Genomic DNA, 14,781 nt, shown 5'->3' with positions numbered 1-14,781 from the left:
ATATGGGCAGCATGTCAGCTTCTTTTACAATAAAACATTTATGAATGAAATTAATAAAGATAAAAATAAATGGAAAGTCATCCGGTATCTAACACTAAAATATGTATTCCTTGTATTCAGCCATTCCAATCATCTGTCTTAAGCCCTGTAGTTTCCAGGCTCCTAGACCAAGGATAGTCTTTTCTAACCAATCTCAAAGTATACATTCTTGGAATTCAGTCATTCCAAATTGATTCTGCAGGTTTTTCTGAATTTCTTTTCAGAAACTTGTTCATGAAAATGTAATTGTGACAGTAACTGTTAAGTTCTCTCTCCATGCTCCACTCCTGGAAAAGAAAAGCTTTCACATCACTGCCTGTGATGTGTTGTTTCCATTTGTCAAGCCAGGATCATGAAGACTCACTGGTTTGTTGTTGTTTTCCCTTAGGATTTGTTCATCTGGTTGAAGGGGATGGACCCTGCTTAGGGTGAGTAGAAGTACATTCTGGAGAAGAGTGGACCCCAGTGTCTGATGGGAACTTTGCACTCTCCACTGCCCATGTCATCTGTGCAGAACTGGGATGTGGCACAGCTGGGTCTGTCCTGGGACACGTGCCCTTCAGAGAGTCAGATGGCCAGGTCTGGGCTGAAGAATTCAGGTGTAAAGGGGAGGAGCCTAAGCTCCAGTTCTGTCCCAGAGTGCCCTGTCCAGGGGCCACTTGTCACCACAGTGGAGCTGTTCAAGTTGTCTGTTCAGGTGAGATGCAGGTCAGGAATAACCTTCCTGCACACTCTGCTCAGGTGAGAAATCATGAGATGTTTCTGAAATCCTGTCATCTTGTATCCAGCATACTCAGAAGTCCAGCTCATGACAAATGGCACCTCTCAATGTGAGGGGCAAGTGAAGATGAACACTTCTGGAAGATGGAGAGCTCTGTGTGCCTCCCACTGGAGTCTGGCCAATGCCAATGTTGTCTGCCATCAACTTGGCTGTGGAGTTGCCATCTCCACCCCCAGAGGACCACACTTTGTGGAAGGAAGTGATCAGATCTCAACAGTCCGATTTCACTGCTTGGGGGCAGAGTCCTTCCTGTGGAGTTGTCCTGTGACTGTCCTGGGTGGTCCTGACTGTTCCCATGACAACACGGCCTCTGTAATCTGCTCAGGTAAGAGAGAGGGAAGGGCTACTGGTGGATGCTCCTGGAGTGAAATATCCCCAAGAGTAGAGAGTGAGGGAAAACTGGCTTCAAAATGTAGATATTTCATGAAATGTTTTTATTTTTTATGAAATGATTCTTCTAACTGTTCATCCATTTTCAAGTCAGGGCAGAAATGTTAAGAAGAATAATACATTTAAAAATAAACATTATTATTTACCTACATATAACCTTTGAGAACAATGTGTAAATAATAAGCATGTACTTCAGTCAGGGTTTTTTTCCCCCTCTGAACCATTTAAAAATTACTTATACATATCAGGTTCCTTTATTCAGCATGCATTTCTTAAGTACAAAGACATCCACTGAAATTCAGAAAATGTTAATTTCACACAATATTATTATTTTTGTTAAAGATTTATTTATTTATTTTTGGCTGGGCTGGGGCTTCATTGCTGCTTGTGGGCTTTCTCTTCAGTCATGTCCAAATATTTGCAACCTTATGGATAGTCCATGGAATTCTCCAGGCCAGAATATTGGAGTGGGTAGCTGTTCCCTTCTCCAGGGGAATCTTCCCAACCCAGGGATCAAACCCAGGTCTCCTGCATTTGCAGCCATGAACATCATGGACATCCATGATCTCAACTGCCTCTGTGAATGTTGAAGGCACCAGTATCTAGTGCCAGGGGGCCAGGAGAATACTTACTCACCTGTGCTCCCAGTAAGGATCAAAGTCCTTTGTTATGTCACAGGAGTTAGCAGAAGCCAGTAAACCTGCTCCATGCCCTCTAGGCTATGGGGAAAACCTGGAGAAACCTGGAGAATTCTGACTTGGTCAGACACCTATGCATGAAGGAAACTTGGTAGAGTCCAGGATTCCTGAAAGCAGATTTCAGCATTCCATTGGAGAAAAAAAGAAAGATTGCAGATGGTAAGAGTCATTTTCCAGTGCTGCCCTCATCCTGAGGTGAAACACTATGGAGCTAAACTAGCCAGTGGGGCCTTTCCCTTTGGGAGAAAGAGAAGAAATCTGTCAGTGCCCAGCCCCCCAGTTCTGTGGGAGGCACGAATAAACCCTTTTCTCTCTGATAGCACCCAGAGTTCTGGGGCCAGACCTCATGACTGGGGGCAGAGAAACGATGTGAAAGGTCATTAAGAATGTCAAAGGGTAGAAGATGGATTCAGTTCTTGCTGACTGTGCTCGAGACTTCAACAGAAAACTTCTACACAAGCCTCTGGGGAAACCCCAAAGGAGGATCCTTCTCCCTGGGCCTATTAGTGCCCCCAGTGCCCTCAGTACTCAACCCACACCTACCTCTACTCTGTTGACAGCTCCCTGTGTGTATTCCCAAGTGTGGAATTGAGAGTAAACTTCAGTAAATGGAATGTTTTCAGGAAACAGGACAGTCCTGGGGGCAAGGGGGTAACCACACACTTGAGCTGAAGTAGAACCTTGTGCAAAACAAAAAGGAGGTTTTCAGCAGCCAGCCTGGTGAGTGGTAAGAACCAGAGAAGACAAAAAAGTTTAAAATTTTGCTATGCAAGGAGCAAGGAATGTGAAATGGGTGTATCCTTACAAGGTCAGAGAAGAGTATGTATCATCTGAAAGTAATTACTAAAGACTTGGGGGGTGAGAGTTGTCTACCACTTCAAATACAAAAGCACCAGTGCAAAACTCCAAGGCCCATCAAAGTGGAAAGATATCATTGTCACAAAGGGTGACAAATATCTTTCAAACTGACAGAGGGACATGTCGATAACATAGAATTTTGTGATCTAACTTAGAAAGAATCCAACATTGTTGTTTTGAGGAATCTCAATGAGCTATAAGAAAACACAAAATGGCAATTCAATGAAATCAGAAGAATATTATACTAACACAGTAAGAGATTTAATAAACAGATAGAAATTATAACAAAGAACCAACAGAAATTCTGGTCCTGAAGAATTTAATAAATGAAAAAAAATGTAACAGAGAACATCTAAAATAGAGTAGACCAAATTCAAGATAGAATCTGTGACTACAAGATAGGAATTTTGAAACAGCTCTTATCAGTGGAAAATAAAGAAAATTGAATAAAAAAGAACAAAATATCCTATGTGATCTATTAATCTCCATTCAACATACAAATATTAGAATAACTAAGGTTCAGGAAGGAGAAGAAAGGAGAAACTGTGAGAAAGTTTATTTAAATAAATAATAGCCAAAAACTTTCCAAACATAAGGAAGAGACTTGGACACTCAAGTTCATAAAGATAATAACCCTATTATCTGAGTGCAGAAATACCTTCTCCTGGATACTGTATAATGATACTGTCAAAAATTTTAAGAGACAACCATATCAGTAGATTTCTAAGCAAAAAAATCTATAGGCCTGGAGAAAGTGGAATGGCATATTCAATGTGTTGAAAGAAAAAAATTGCCAGCCATGAATACTCTATCCAGCAGTGTTATCCTTCACATAGGAAAGAGAAGGAGAGATTTTCACAAAAAATAAAAGCTGAGGGAGTTAATCACTGCTAGACCTGACTCAAAAGAAATGCTGAAAGGGGTTTTTCAAGCCGAAACAAAATGTTGTTAATTTGTGACATGAAAAAAAAAAAATGAATGTATATACAACAGTCTGTGTTAACCACCTCACTTTAGAATAAAGATTAAAGGAAAAGAGTAGTAAAAACAAATGTAGATGTTATAATTTGTTAACAAACACACAACATAAAAAGAGATAAAATGTGACATTGGAATGTACAAGGGAACGTTAAAAAGTAGAGTGTTTGTAGGCATCTTCGGAGAAGGCAATGGCAACCCACTCCAGTACTCTTGCCTGGAAAATCCCATGGATGGAGGAGCCTGGTAGGCAGCAGTCCATGGGGTCGCTAAGAGTCAGGCACAACTGAGCGAATTTACTTTCACTTTTCACTTTCATGCATTGGAGAAGGAAATGGCAACCCACTCCAGTACTCTTGCCTGGAGAATCCCAGGGACAGAGAAGCCTAGTGGGCTGCCGTCTATGGGGTCGCACAGAGTTGGACACGACTGAAGCAACTTAGTAGCAGGCATCTTAAGTTGCTATCAGTATAAAATGAACTGTTTTATATATAATATGCTCATGTAAAACTCATGGTAACTGCAAGGCAAAAATCTGGAGTGTACTTACAAAAGGTAAAGGGGAATCATAGCACACCATCATGAAAAATTACCAATGTAAAAAAGTAGGCTAAGACAGAAACAAAACAAGGCAATGGGACTATAGTCAGAAAGCAATAAGAAGGCATTAGGAATTTTTACATATCCATAATCAGTAAAAATGCAAGTGGATTAAATTCATTACTCAAAAAGAGTGCCTAGTTGCATGGAAATCAAGACCAAACTATTTGCTGCCTAAAGGAGAGTCACTCCTGATTTAAGAACACACAAAGGCTCAAAGTAAAGGGACTGAAAAAGATGCTCCATGGCAAGTGCAAACCTAAGGAGAGCAGAGGTAACTACATTATGTCAGACAAAATAGTATTTAGGCCAAAAATAGTAATAAGAAAACAAGAAGGCAATTATATCATGATAAAGGGGTCAATTCATCAAGAAGATTTAATAATCATAAATATATACTCCCCATTGAAGCCCCTAAATATATTAAGCAAATACTAACAGATATAACCAACCTAGATAGCATATTAAAAAGCAGAGACATTACTTTGCCAACAAAGGTCCGTCTAGTCAAGGCTTTGGTTTTTCCAGTGGTCATGTATGGATATGAGAGTTGGACTGTGAAGAAAGCTGAGTGCTGAAGAATTGATGCTTTTGAACTGTGGTGTTGGAGAAGACTCTTGAGAGTCCCTTGGACTGCAAGGAGATCCAACCAGTCCATCCTAAAGGAGGTCAGTCCTGGGTGTTCATTGGAAGGACTGATGCTAAAGCTGAAACTCCAGTACTCTGTCCACCTCATGTGAAGAGTTGACTGATTGGAAAAGACCCTGATGCTGGGAGGGATTGGGAGCAGGAGGAGAATGGGACGACAGAGGATGAGATGGCTGGATGGCATCATCAACTCGATGGACATTAGTTTGAGCAAACTCCAGGAGTTGGTGATGGACAGGGAGGCATGGCGTGCTGCAATTCATGGGGTCGCAAAGAGTCGGACACAACTGAGCAACTGAACTGAACTGAACTGAACAGATCTAAAGAGAGAAAGAGACTGATATATGGTAATTGTAGGGAATACTCATACTGCACTTTCAGCAAATCATCCAGAGAGAAAATCCACACAAAATCATGAGGCTTACACCATACTTCAGAATGAAGGATCTAACAGATATTTGTGTGGGTGCAAGCTCAGTTGCTCAGTCATGTCTGACTCTTTGTGACCCCATGAACTTTAGACCACCAGGCTCCTCTGTCCATGGGGTTTTCCAGGCAAGAATACTGGAGTGGATTGCCATTTCCTACTCCAGGGGTTCTTCCTGACCCAGGGATCAAACCCACGTTTCTGTCATCTCCTGCATTGACAGGTAGATACTTTACCTCTAGCACCACCTGGGAAGCCCTAAATACTGTATACTGCCATCTAACTTTCATTTTTGTATTACAATACATTGAGAACCAGTGTCTATTAACCCCACGAAAGTTTCTTTACCACCTTCAGGCTGCTGCCTGCTGGGCATTGTGCCAAAACATATTGGCCCACCTGTCACTCAGAGTCATAATCTTCTCCTTTATTTTGCATTAGTTTATTCCATATTGACTCTAAAGGGCCTGTAGATTCATCTCTTACATAATATTTTAATGATTCGTAAAGGTTTTGATGAATTAAGTTATCATGTTTGTTTACAGTTTAAGGAGATATTCCAGGCAATCTGATGATATAATCTCTTATAAAGAATCATTAAAATTTTTAGCAGTTATTCCACCTGTCTCCTCCTCTTTCATGTTATTTTCCAGTCAACCATCTGTATACGTTCAGTAATTTTAGATGCCCTCCATTTTTTTGCCATTTTATATTTGATTCTCATCCTTCTGAAAACCTCCAGTCATTTCCCCATCACTCAGATACATTTACAGTAGCCTTGGAAAGCTATCTATGACATCTTCCTTGACATCATCTTATCTTTCCAATAATAAAGTCACGTAAGGAGCCCAACCAGCAGGAATCTCTTTTGTCTCAGCTTCAACCATCATTTTCATCAAAGTTATAGCTTCAGAGAATTTTAGTATCACCATTAAACATACCAAAGTTGCTTGTATATTCATTTCAGCAGGCTCCAAGAGAATATTTCGTTTAAGGGTAGACTTCGATAATTAATCAGGATATGTGCTAAGTACTCATGCCTTTATCCAGCCCACCAAGAGTCTGTTTGTTCCTTTGTCCATATTTATGTAAAAGCTGCAGCAAACTAAGAGTTCTGAGTAAGACTGGATGTGCCTTTCCATTCAGTAGAATTTGAAGTAGTTCTTGGCACTTCTGCACAAATCTACTTCACTAGAGGATTTAAAAGAAAATTGTTTATACTGACCCACAAAGTGGCTTAATTCTTTTAGTTAGTATTCCTGTGTTTTGTTTTTCTTGAACCTCTCCCCTGCAGCCTGTGTAGTTTTCTTAATGATCGATCACCAGTTGGACAAAGATATCCTTCCACCTGCATACAGTCCTCCCCTTTACAAAATAAATCACCAACTCTGAGGCTCTGACATCCTCAGGTCTGCTGAGTCTGCTCTATGCTTATCTTTGCAGATGCTAAATTGTTTGAATCTGATTCATGGACAGACTAAGAATGAGGTGGAATAACTAAATGATTATAATGTGCTGTTTATGTTTAAATTAAAAAAATATATATATTTTTGTGGCCTTACCTCACTGCACACAGAATTTTAGTTCCCCTGCCAGGGATCAAACCCATGCCCTCTTCAATGGAAGCATGGAGTCTTAACCACTGGACTTCCAGGGAAGTTCCTATAATGTGTTGTTTAAAAATTTCTCCCTTGGTAGCACCCAGGAACAGCTTGTTCACATCCTTTAGGACTGTAGATTGATGGCTTATACATGATTTATCCATGCACACCGACTGTTTTGACTAAAGAGCAGGGAGGTGAATTTATACACCTATTCTAAATATTTGTGTACATATTAAAATGGAAAGGAGATAAAGTGGATAAAACAAATTTGAAAGATAATAACAAAAATAGAAGCAAACTAACTTGAAGATTCCTACAATGTGTCCATGGCAACATCGTCTTTGAGTAAGCATTGATAAATAGATCAACAGGACATAATCAAGTTCACTATTAGACCTAAACCTATGTATAATAAGTTGATTTTCTCCAAAGGCATCAAGATATTTCAAAGGGGAAAGTATAATTAAAAAAAAAAAAGATGTACTGGCTGAATATATTCATGGGGAAAAAAAAAATGAACCACAACTCTTACTTCATACCCTCTTCACCTTTCACCTTCAATCTTTCCCAGCATCATGGTCTTTTCCAATGAGTCAACTCTTCCCATCAGGTGGCCAAAGTATTGGAGCTTCAGCTTTAGCATCAGTCCTTCCAATGAATATTCAGGGTTGATTTCCTTCAGAAATTACTGATTTTATCTCTTTGCAGTCCAACAGACTCTCAAGAGTCTTCTCCAGCAGCACAATTTGAAAGTATCAATTCTTTGGTGCTCAGCCTTCTGTATGGTCCAACTCTCACATACATACATGACTACTGGAAAAACCATAACTTTGCCTAGATGGACCTTTGTCGGCAAAGTGATGTCTCTGCTTTTTAATATGCTATCTAGGTTGGTCATAGCTTTTCTTCCAAGGAGCAAGCATCTTTTAATTTCATCTGTGCAGTCACTGTCCACAGTGATTATGGAGCCCAAGAAAATGAAATCTGTCAGTGTTTCCATTTCTTCCCCATCTGTTTGCCATGAAGTGATGGGACTAGACCCCATGATTTCAGTTTTTTGAATGTTGAGTTTTAAGTCAGCTTTTTCACTCTCCTCTTTCACCTTCATCAAGAGGTTCTTTAGTTCCTCTTCGCTTTCTGCCATAAGGGTGGTGTCATCTGCATATCTGAGGTTATTCATATTTCTCTCAGCAATCTTGATTCCAGCTTGAGCTTCATCCAGCCCAGCATTTTACAAGATGTACTCTGCATAGAAGTTAATTAAGCAGGATAATGATATACAACTTGATGTATTCCTTTCCCAGTTTGGAAACAGTCTATTGTTCATGTCCAATTCTAACTGTTGCTTCCTGACCTGAAAACAGGCTTCTCAGAAGGCAGGAAAGGTGGTCTGATATTCCCATCTCTTTAAGAATTCTCCACAGTTTGTTGTGATTCACACAGTCAAAGATGTGTGACTTTGCACAAAGATGTGCAAAGATTTCTTTGCACACAAAGATGCAGACGCTCTAAAAAGTCAACAAAAACAAGATTGGGAGCTGACTGTGGCTCAGATCATGAACTCCTTATTGCAAAGCTCAGACTTAAATTGAATAAAGTAGGGAAAACCACTAGACTATTCAGATATGACCTAACTCAAATTCCTTACAATTATACAGTGGAAGTGACAAATAGATTCAAGGGATTAGTTCTTATCGACAGAGTACCTGAAGAAATATGGATGGAGGTTTGTGACACTGTACAGGAGACAGAGATCAAGACCATCCCCAAGAAAAAGAAATGCAAAAAGACAAAATGGTTGTCAGAGGAGGGAGGCCTTACAAACAGCTGAGAAAAGAAGAGAAGCTAAAGTCAAAGGAGAAAAGGAAAGACATACCCATTTGAATGCAGAGTTCCAAATAATAGCAAGGAGACATAAGAAAGCCTTCCTCTTTGATCAGTGCAAAGAAATTGAGGAAAACAGCAGAATGGGAAAGATTAGAGATCTCTTCAAGAAAATTAGAGATACCAAGGGAACATTTCATGCAAAGATGGGCACAATCAAGGACAGAAATGGTATGGACCTAACAAAAGCAGAAGATATTACAAAGAGGTGGCAAGAATACATAGAAGAACTATACAAAAAAGATCTTCATGGCCCCGGTAACCATATGGTGTGATCACTCACCTAGAGCCAGACATCCTGGAATGTGAAATCAAGTGGGCCTTAGGAGGCATCACTATGAACAAAGACAGTGAAGGTGATCAAATTCCAGTTGATCTATATCAAAATCTAAAAGATGATGCTGTGAAAGTGCTGCACTCAATATACCAGCAAATTTAGAAAACTCAGCAGTGGCCACAGGACTGGAGAAGGTCAGTTTTCATTCTAATCCCTAAGAAAGGCAAAGCCACAGAATCCTCAAACTATCACACAATTGTATGCATCTCATATGCTAGTAAAGTAATGCTCAAAATTCTCCAAGCAAGTCTTCAGTAGTACATGGACCGAGAACCTCCAGATATTCAAGCTGGATTTAGAAAAGCCAGAGGAACCAGAGATCAAATTGCCAACATCTGTTGGACCACAGAAAAAGCAAGAGCGTTCCAGAAAAACATCGACTTCTGCTTCATTGACTATGGCAAAGTTTTGACTGTGTGGATCACAAAAAAGTGTGGAAAATTCTTAAAGAGATGGGAATACCAGACCACCTAACCTGCCTCCTGAGAAATCTGCATGCAGGTCAAGAAGCAACAGTTAGAATTGGACATAGAACAATAGACTGGTTCCAGATAGGGAAAGGAGTAGGTCAAGGCTGTATGTTGTTACCCTGCTTATTTAACTTATATGCAGAGTACATCATGAAAAACACTGGGCTGGATGAAGCATGAGCTGGAATCAAGATTGCCAGGAAAAATATCAATAACCTCAGATATGCAGATGAAACCACCCTTTTGGCAGAAAGTGAAGAAGAACTAAACAGCCTCTTGATGAAAGAGTGAAAAAGTTGACTTAAACTCAACATTCAGAAAACTAAGATCATGGCATCTGGTCCCATCACTTTATGGCAAATAGATGGGGAAACAATGGAAACAGTGAGATACTTTTTTATTTTGGGGGGCTCCAAAATCACTGCAGATGGTGACTGCAGCCATGAAATTAAAAGACGCTTACTCCTTGGAAGGAAAGTTATGGCCAGCCTAGACAGCATATTAAAAATAGAGACATTATTTTGCCAACAAAGGTTTGTATAGTCAAAGCTATGGTTTTTCCAGTAGTCATTTATGGGTGTGAGAGTTGAACCATAAAGAAAGCTGAGCACTAAAAAATTGATTCTTTTGAACTGTGGTGTTGTAGAAAACTCTTGATAGTCCCTTGGACTACAAGGAGATCAAACCAATTCATCCTAAAGGAAATCAGTCCTGAATATTCATTGGAAGGACTGACGTTGAAGCTGAAGGTGAAGCTCCAATACTTTGGCCACTTGAATCAAAGAACTGACTCACTGAAAAAGACCCTGATGCTGGGAAAGATAGAAGACAGGAGAAGGGTCGACAAAGGATGAGATGGTTGGATGGCATCACTGACTCGATGGACATGAGTTTGAGCAAGTTCTGGGAGTTAGTGATTGACAGGGAAGCCTGACGTGTTGCAGTCCATGGGGTCTCAAAGAGTCAGACATGACTGAAGTGACTTAGCACGCACTTCTGTGTCTTCTTGTCATCTCTTCTTAGTATCTTCTGCTTCTGTTAGGTTCTTGCCATTTCCTAAATGTCCTTGCCAGGTCCTTTATTTTGCCCATCTTTGCATGAAATGTTCCTTTGGTATCTCATTTTCTTGAAGAGATCTCTAGTCTTTCCCCTTCTAATGTTTTCCTCTATTTCTTTACATTGTTCACTTAAGAAGGCTTTCTTGTCTCTCCTTGCTCTAAAGCAAAAGTCCTCAGTGATTTCAGAGGAGGCTGAATGGTCCTCAGACCTAGTACGAAGTTTGAGCAGTGATACATACACTCCCTTCCATTGTTTACTGGGAATTCATGAAGGTCAGCAGAGCTTCAAGGGAGGGAGGCATAGACTTCACTTCTCAGTGGATGTTAAGATTTTGTGGATGCTTAAAACCCACCACGGTATATAAAATGGGAAATTGTTGATTCTAAGTTTCTGCCTTTAGTTCTGTCAATTTTGGCTTTGTGTATCTAAGACTTAGTATATATGAATTCCAGACCTGTTTAGCATCTTTCTGTACATTTTTACATTTTCCATTTTTTTTTCTTTCTGTGCTTCATTCTGTCTCCTTTTAGTATTGCTATCTTGTGCTGGTCTGATGGAGTATTACACATATCCTCTGAGTTATTTCAAAAACTGACATTTTCAATTCTAGAATTTTTGTTAAATTCTTTGTGATCATTTCTCTGCCAAAATTCTATCTTGTCATTTCATTCTTTGAACATTTCATCCATGGTGATTTAAACTTTTGTCGGGTTAAGTCCAGTAGCCGGGTATCCTATACATTTCTTTCTAATGCATTTTTTCTTCATACATTTTTGTCAAATTGTTTATCTTTTGTGACTGAGTATTTTTGATTGACAGACATTATAGGTGAAAAATTGTAGAACTCCTTCAGAAAGGATCTTATTTTATAGCTTCCTCCAGACACCCAATTTAGGGTCGATCACCTTACTTGAAAGAGGGTGAAGAAAGGCCATTCCTTGGGAAAGGATCAGCTTTTAGTTCCCTTTCCTTTTACCATGCCCAGATCCTGGCTAATCTTCTCCCAGGCGGACCCTGAATAGTGCTTCATGTTCCCTGAGCTAGTGTGTCTGGTGAATCTCTGCTGAGCTTTTCAGAGTCTCAGCTCTTACCTCTGAATTGACAAAAGCCTCAGAGAAGTGGCTCACCTCTGCCCTTTATTCTCTCTGAGAGCTTGGCTCCAAAAACTCTCACTGCTTGGGTAGCTCAACAACAATATCAAAAGTATTGATAATTTCTCGCTTTTGTAAATTTATTCTTAGTGCAGCACTTGGCTTAAAACAGAACGTTTGGCATTGTCAGACACAGAACTCTTCATAGAGAAGGTGAACTCTAAAATTACCATAAGGTTACTGCTATGTTACAGCGTTTATCTCAGGCTCCACCACTTAGGTCATTATTTACCTTAATTCAATTTTCTGTTCTTTAACCCTCCCAATCCCCTGTTTCTGCAGGAAATCAGACCCAGGTGCTGCCCCAGTGCGATGACTCCGTGTCTGAACCAGCAGGCTCTGCAGCCTCAGAGGAGAGCACCCCCTACTGCTCAGGTGAGGGTCCCACAGGACAGAAGACCCTTCTCACTCCCCTGCCCCCTCGCCCCCCTCACCACCCGTCACCACCCCATTGTTCCATTTTTCTTTCCTCAGACAGCAGACAGCTCCGCCTGGTGGACGGGGGCGGTCCCTGCGCCGGGAGAGTGGAGATCCTTGACCAGGGCTCCTGGGGCATCATCTGTGATGACGGCTAGGACCTGGACGATGCCCACGTGGTGTGCAGGCAGCTGGGCTGTGGAGAAGCCCTCAATGCCACGGGGTCTGCTCACTTCGGGGCAGGATCAGGGCCCATCTGGCTGGACGACCTGAACTGCACAGGAAATGAGTCCCACGTGTGGAGGTGCCCTTCCCGAGGCTGGGGGCGGCACGACTGCAGACACAAGGAGGACGTGGGGGTCATCTGCTCAGGTGCGTGCTGCACACTGTCCACAGGCTGGGGGAGGGATGGGGCCCTGGAGGACGGGGTTCTGAGCCCTGATGGAGAGATGCTGAAAGGACCAGAGTAGGAGGCTTCCTCCCATGGAGCCTGTCTTTCCAGCAGATGTGAAGACGAGGTGCTTTCACTTCCTCCTGCAGTGGCTGAGATTCTGGTCCTTTCTTCTCAGCAGTGTTTCCTGCCAGAGCTTTTTCTCACAGTTTCCACGTGAAAGCAGGACTCACTCTGCAGTTCCCTGTCATAATACAGTCTAGAGATTCTGGTGACATTGTAATGAAAGCATAGATTTATTCTGTTCAGTTCTGTTTGCTAGGAGTCTGACAATGGTCTCTGTGAGCCAACATCCCAGTGTCCACAGTGCTGCTTTCTTCCTGGATGCTCTGCAGCTTACTCTTTTCCCAGCCGTTCCTGGTTTATATGTGGCCTCATTCCTTGGCTCAGGGCCCTCTTTCTTCTTCTCCTTCTCCTCCTTTTCCTTCTCCTTCTTCTCCTCCTTCTCCTCCTCCTCCTCCTCCTCCTCCTTCTTCTCCTCCTTCTCCTCCTCCTCCTCCTCCTCCTCCTCCTCTTCTTCTTCTTCTTCAGATAACAGTGCCTATTCCAACTGTTCTTCCTCACTTACATTTCCCTCTAACTGGAGCTTTGCAAGGTGATCCATCTAAGGGTATTAGGGCTAAGGAGGTGATTAGGCTGGGCTCAGGTGATTAATACACATTGTTCCAGCTTAATCTCACCATCCCAAGGTCCTTATTAATCACATCTGTGAAGCCCCTTTCTAAATGTAAGGTAACATATCACAGGCTCCAGGATTGGGATGTGGACATTTCTGGGGGTTCATTATACTGTCGACCACCTCACTGGGCACATCACATCCTTTCACACAGTCTTTAGAAGTTTTCTCAGGAAGCAGGATTCAGCTCCCCTGCCCTGTAAGTGCTGGTTGGTCTTCCTCTGTTCATAATCACTACATCCTCGTGGTTGAAATAGAAAGATGGTTCAGATCAGATCAATCTCTCAGTCGTGTCCGATTTTGTGCGACCCCATGAATCGCAGCACGCCAGGCCTCCCTGTTCATCACCAACTCCCGGAGTTCACTCAGACTCACGTCCATCGAGTCAGTGATGCCATCCAGACATCTCATCCTCTGTTGTCCCCTTCTCCTCTTGCCCCCAATCCCTCCCAGCATCAGAGTCTTTCCCAATGAGTCAATTTTTCGCATGAGGTGGCCAAAGTACTGGAATTTCAGCTTTAGCATCATTCCTTCCAAAGAAATCCCAGGGCTGATCTCCTTCAGAATGGACTGGTTGGATCTCCTTGCAGTCCAAGGGACTCTCAAGAGTCCTCTCCAACACCACAATTCAAAAGCATCAATTCTTTGGCGCTCAGCCTTCTTCACAGTCCAACTCTCACATCCATACATGACCACAGGAAAAACCATAGCCTTGACTAGACGAACCTTTGTTGGCAAAGTAATGTCTCTGCTTTTGAATATGCTCTCTAGGTTGGTCATAACTTTCCTTCCAAGGAGTAAGCGTCTTTTAATTTCATGGCTGCAGTCACCATCTGCAGTGATTTTGGAGCCCCAAAACATAAAGTCTGACACCATTTCCACTTTTTCCCCATCTATTTGCCATGAAGTGATGGGACTGGATGCCATGATCTTCGTTTTCTGAATGTACAGCTTGAAGCCAACTTTTTCACTCTCCTCTTTCACTTTAATCAAGAGGCTTTTTAGTTCCTCTTCACTTTCTGCCATAAGGGTGGTGTCATCTGCATATCTGAGGTGATTGATATTTCTCCTGGCAATCTTGATTCCAGCTTGTGTTTCTTCCAGTCCAGCGTTTCTCATGATGTACACTATATATAAGTTAAATAAACAGGGTGACAATATACAGCCTTGACGGACTCCTTTTCCTTTTTGGAACCAGTCTGTTGTTCCATGTCCAGTTCTAACTGTTGCTTCCTGACCTGCATACAAATTTCTCAAGAGGCAGATCAGGTGGTCTGGTATTCCCATCTCTTGAAGAATTTTCCACAGTTTAT

The 14,781-nt window shown here is 41.6% G+C and overlaps 1 protein-coding gene across 1 annotated transcript in view; it reads left to right on the top strand.

Moving 5' to 3' along the window:
- The window catches only part of LOC104990296 (antigen WC1.1-like), a 43,376-nt gene that overhangs the window by 20,424 nt on the left and 8,171 nt on the right, over positions 1 to 14,781 (top strand). The window contains 4 exon segments of the mRNA XM_010842305.1: positions 428 to 736; positions 828 to 1,145; positions 12,207 to 12,299; positions 12,399 to 12,713. Coding sequence (XP_010840607.1) covers positions 428 to 736; positions 828 to 1,145; positions 12,207 to 12,299; positions 12,399 to 12,713 — 1,035 coding nt within the window.

Source organism: Bison bison, unplaced genomic scaffold (assembly GCF_000754665.1).
Source record: "Bison bison bison isolate TAMUID 2011002044 unplaced genomic scaffold, Bison_UMD1.0 scf7180017847259, whole genome shotgun sequence".
Taxonomy (NCBI): domain Eukaryota; kingdom Metazoa; phylum Chordata; class Mammalia; order Artiodactyla; family Bovidae; genus Bison; species Bison bison.
This window is presented reverse-complemented; position numbering and strand designations above follow the sequence as displayed.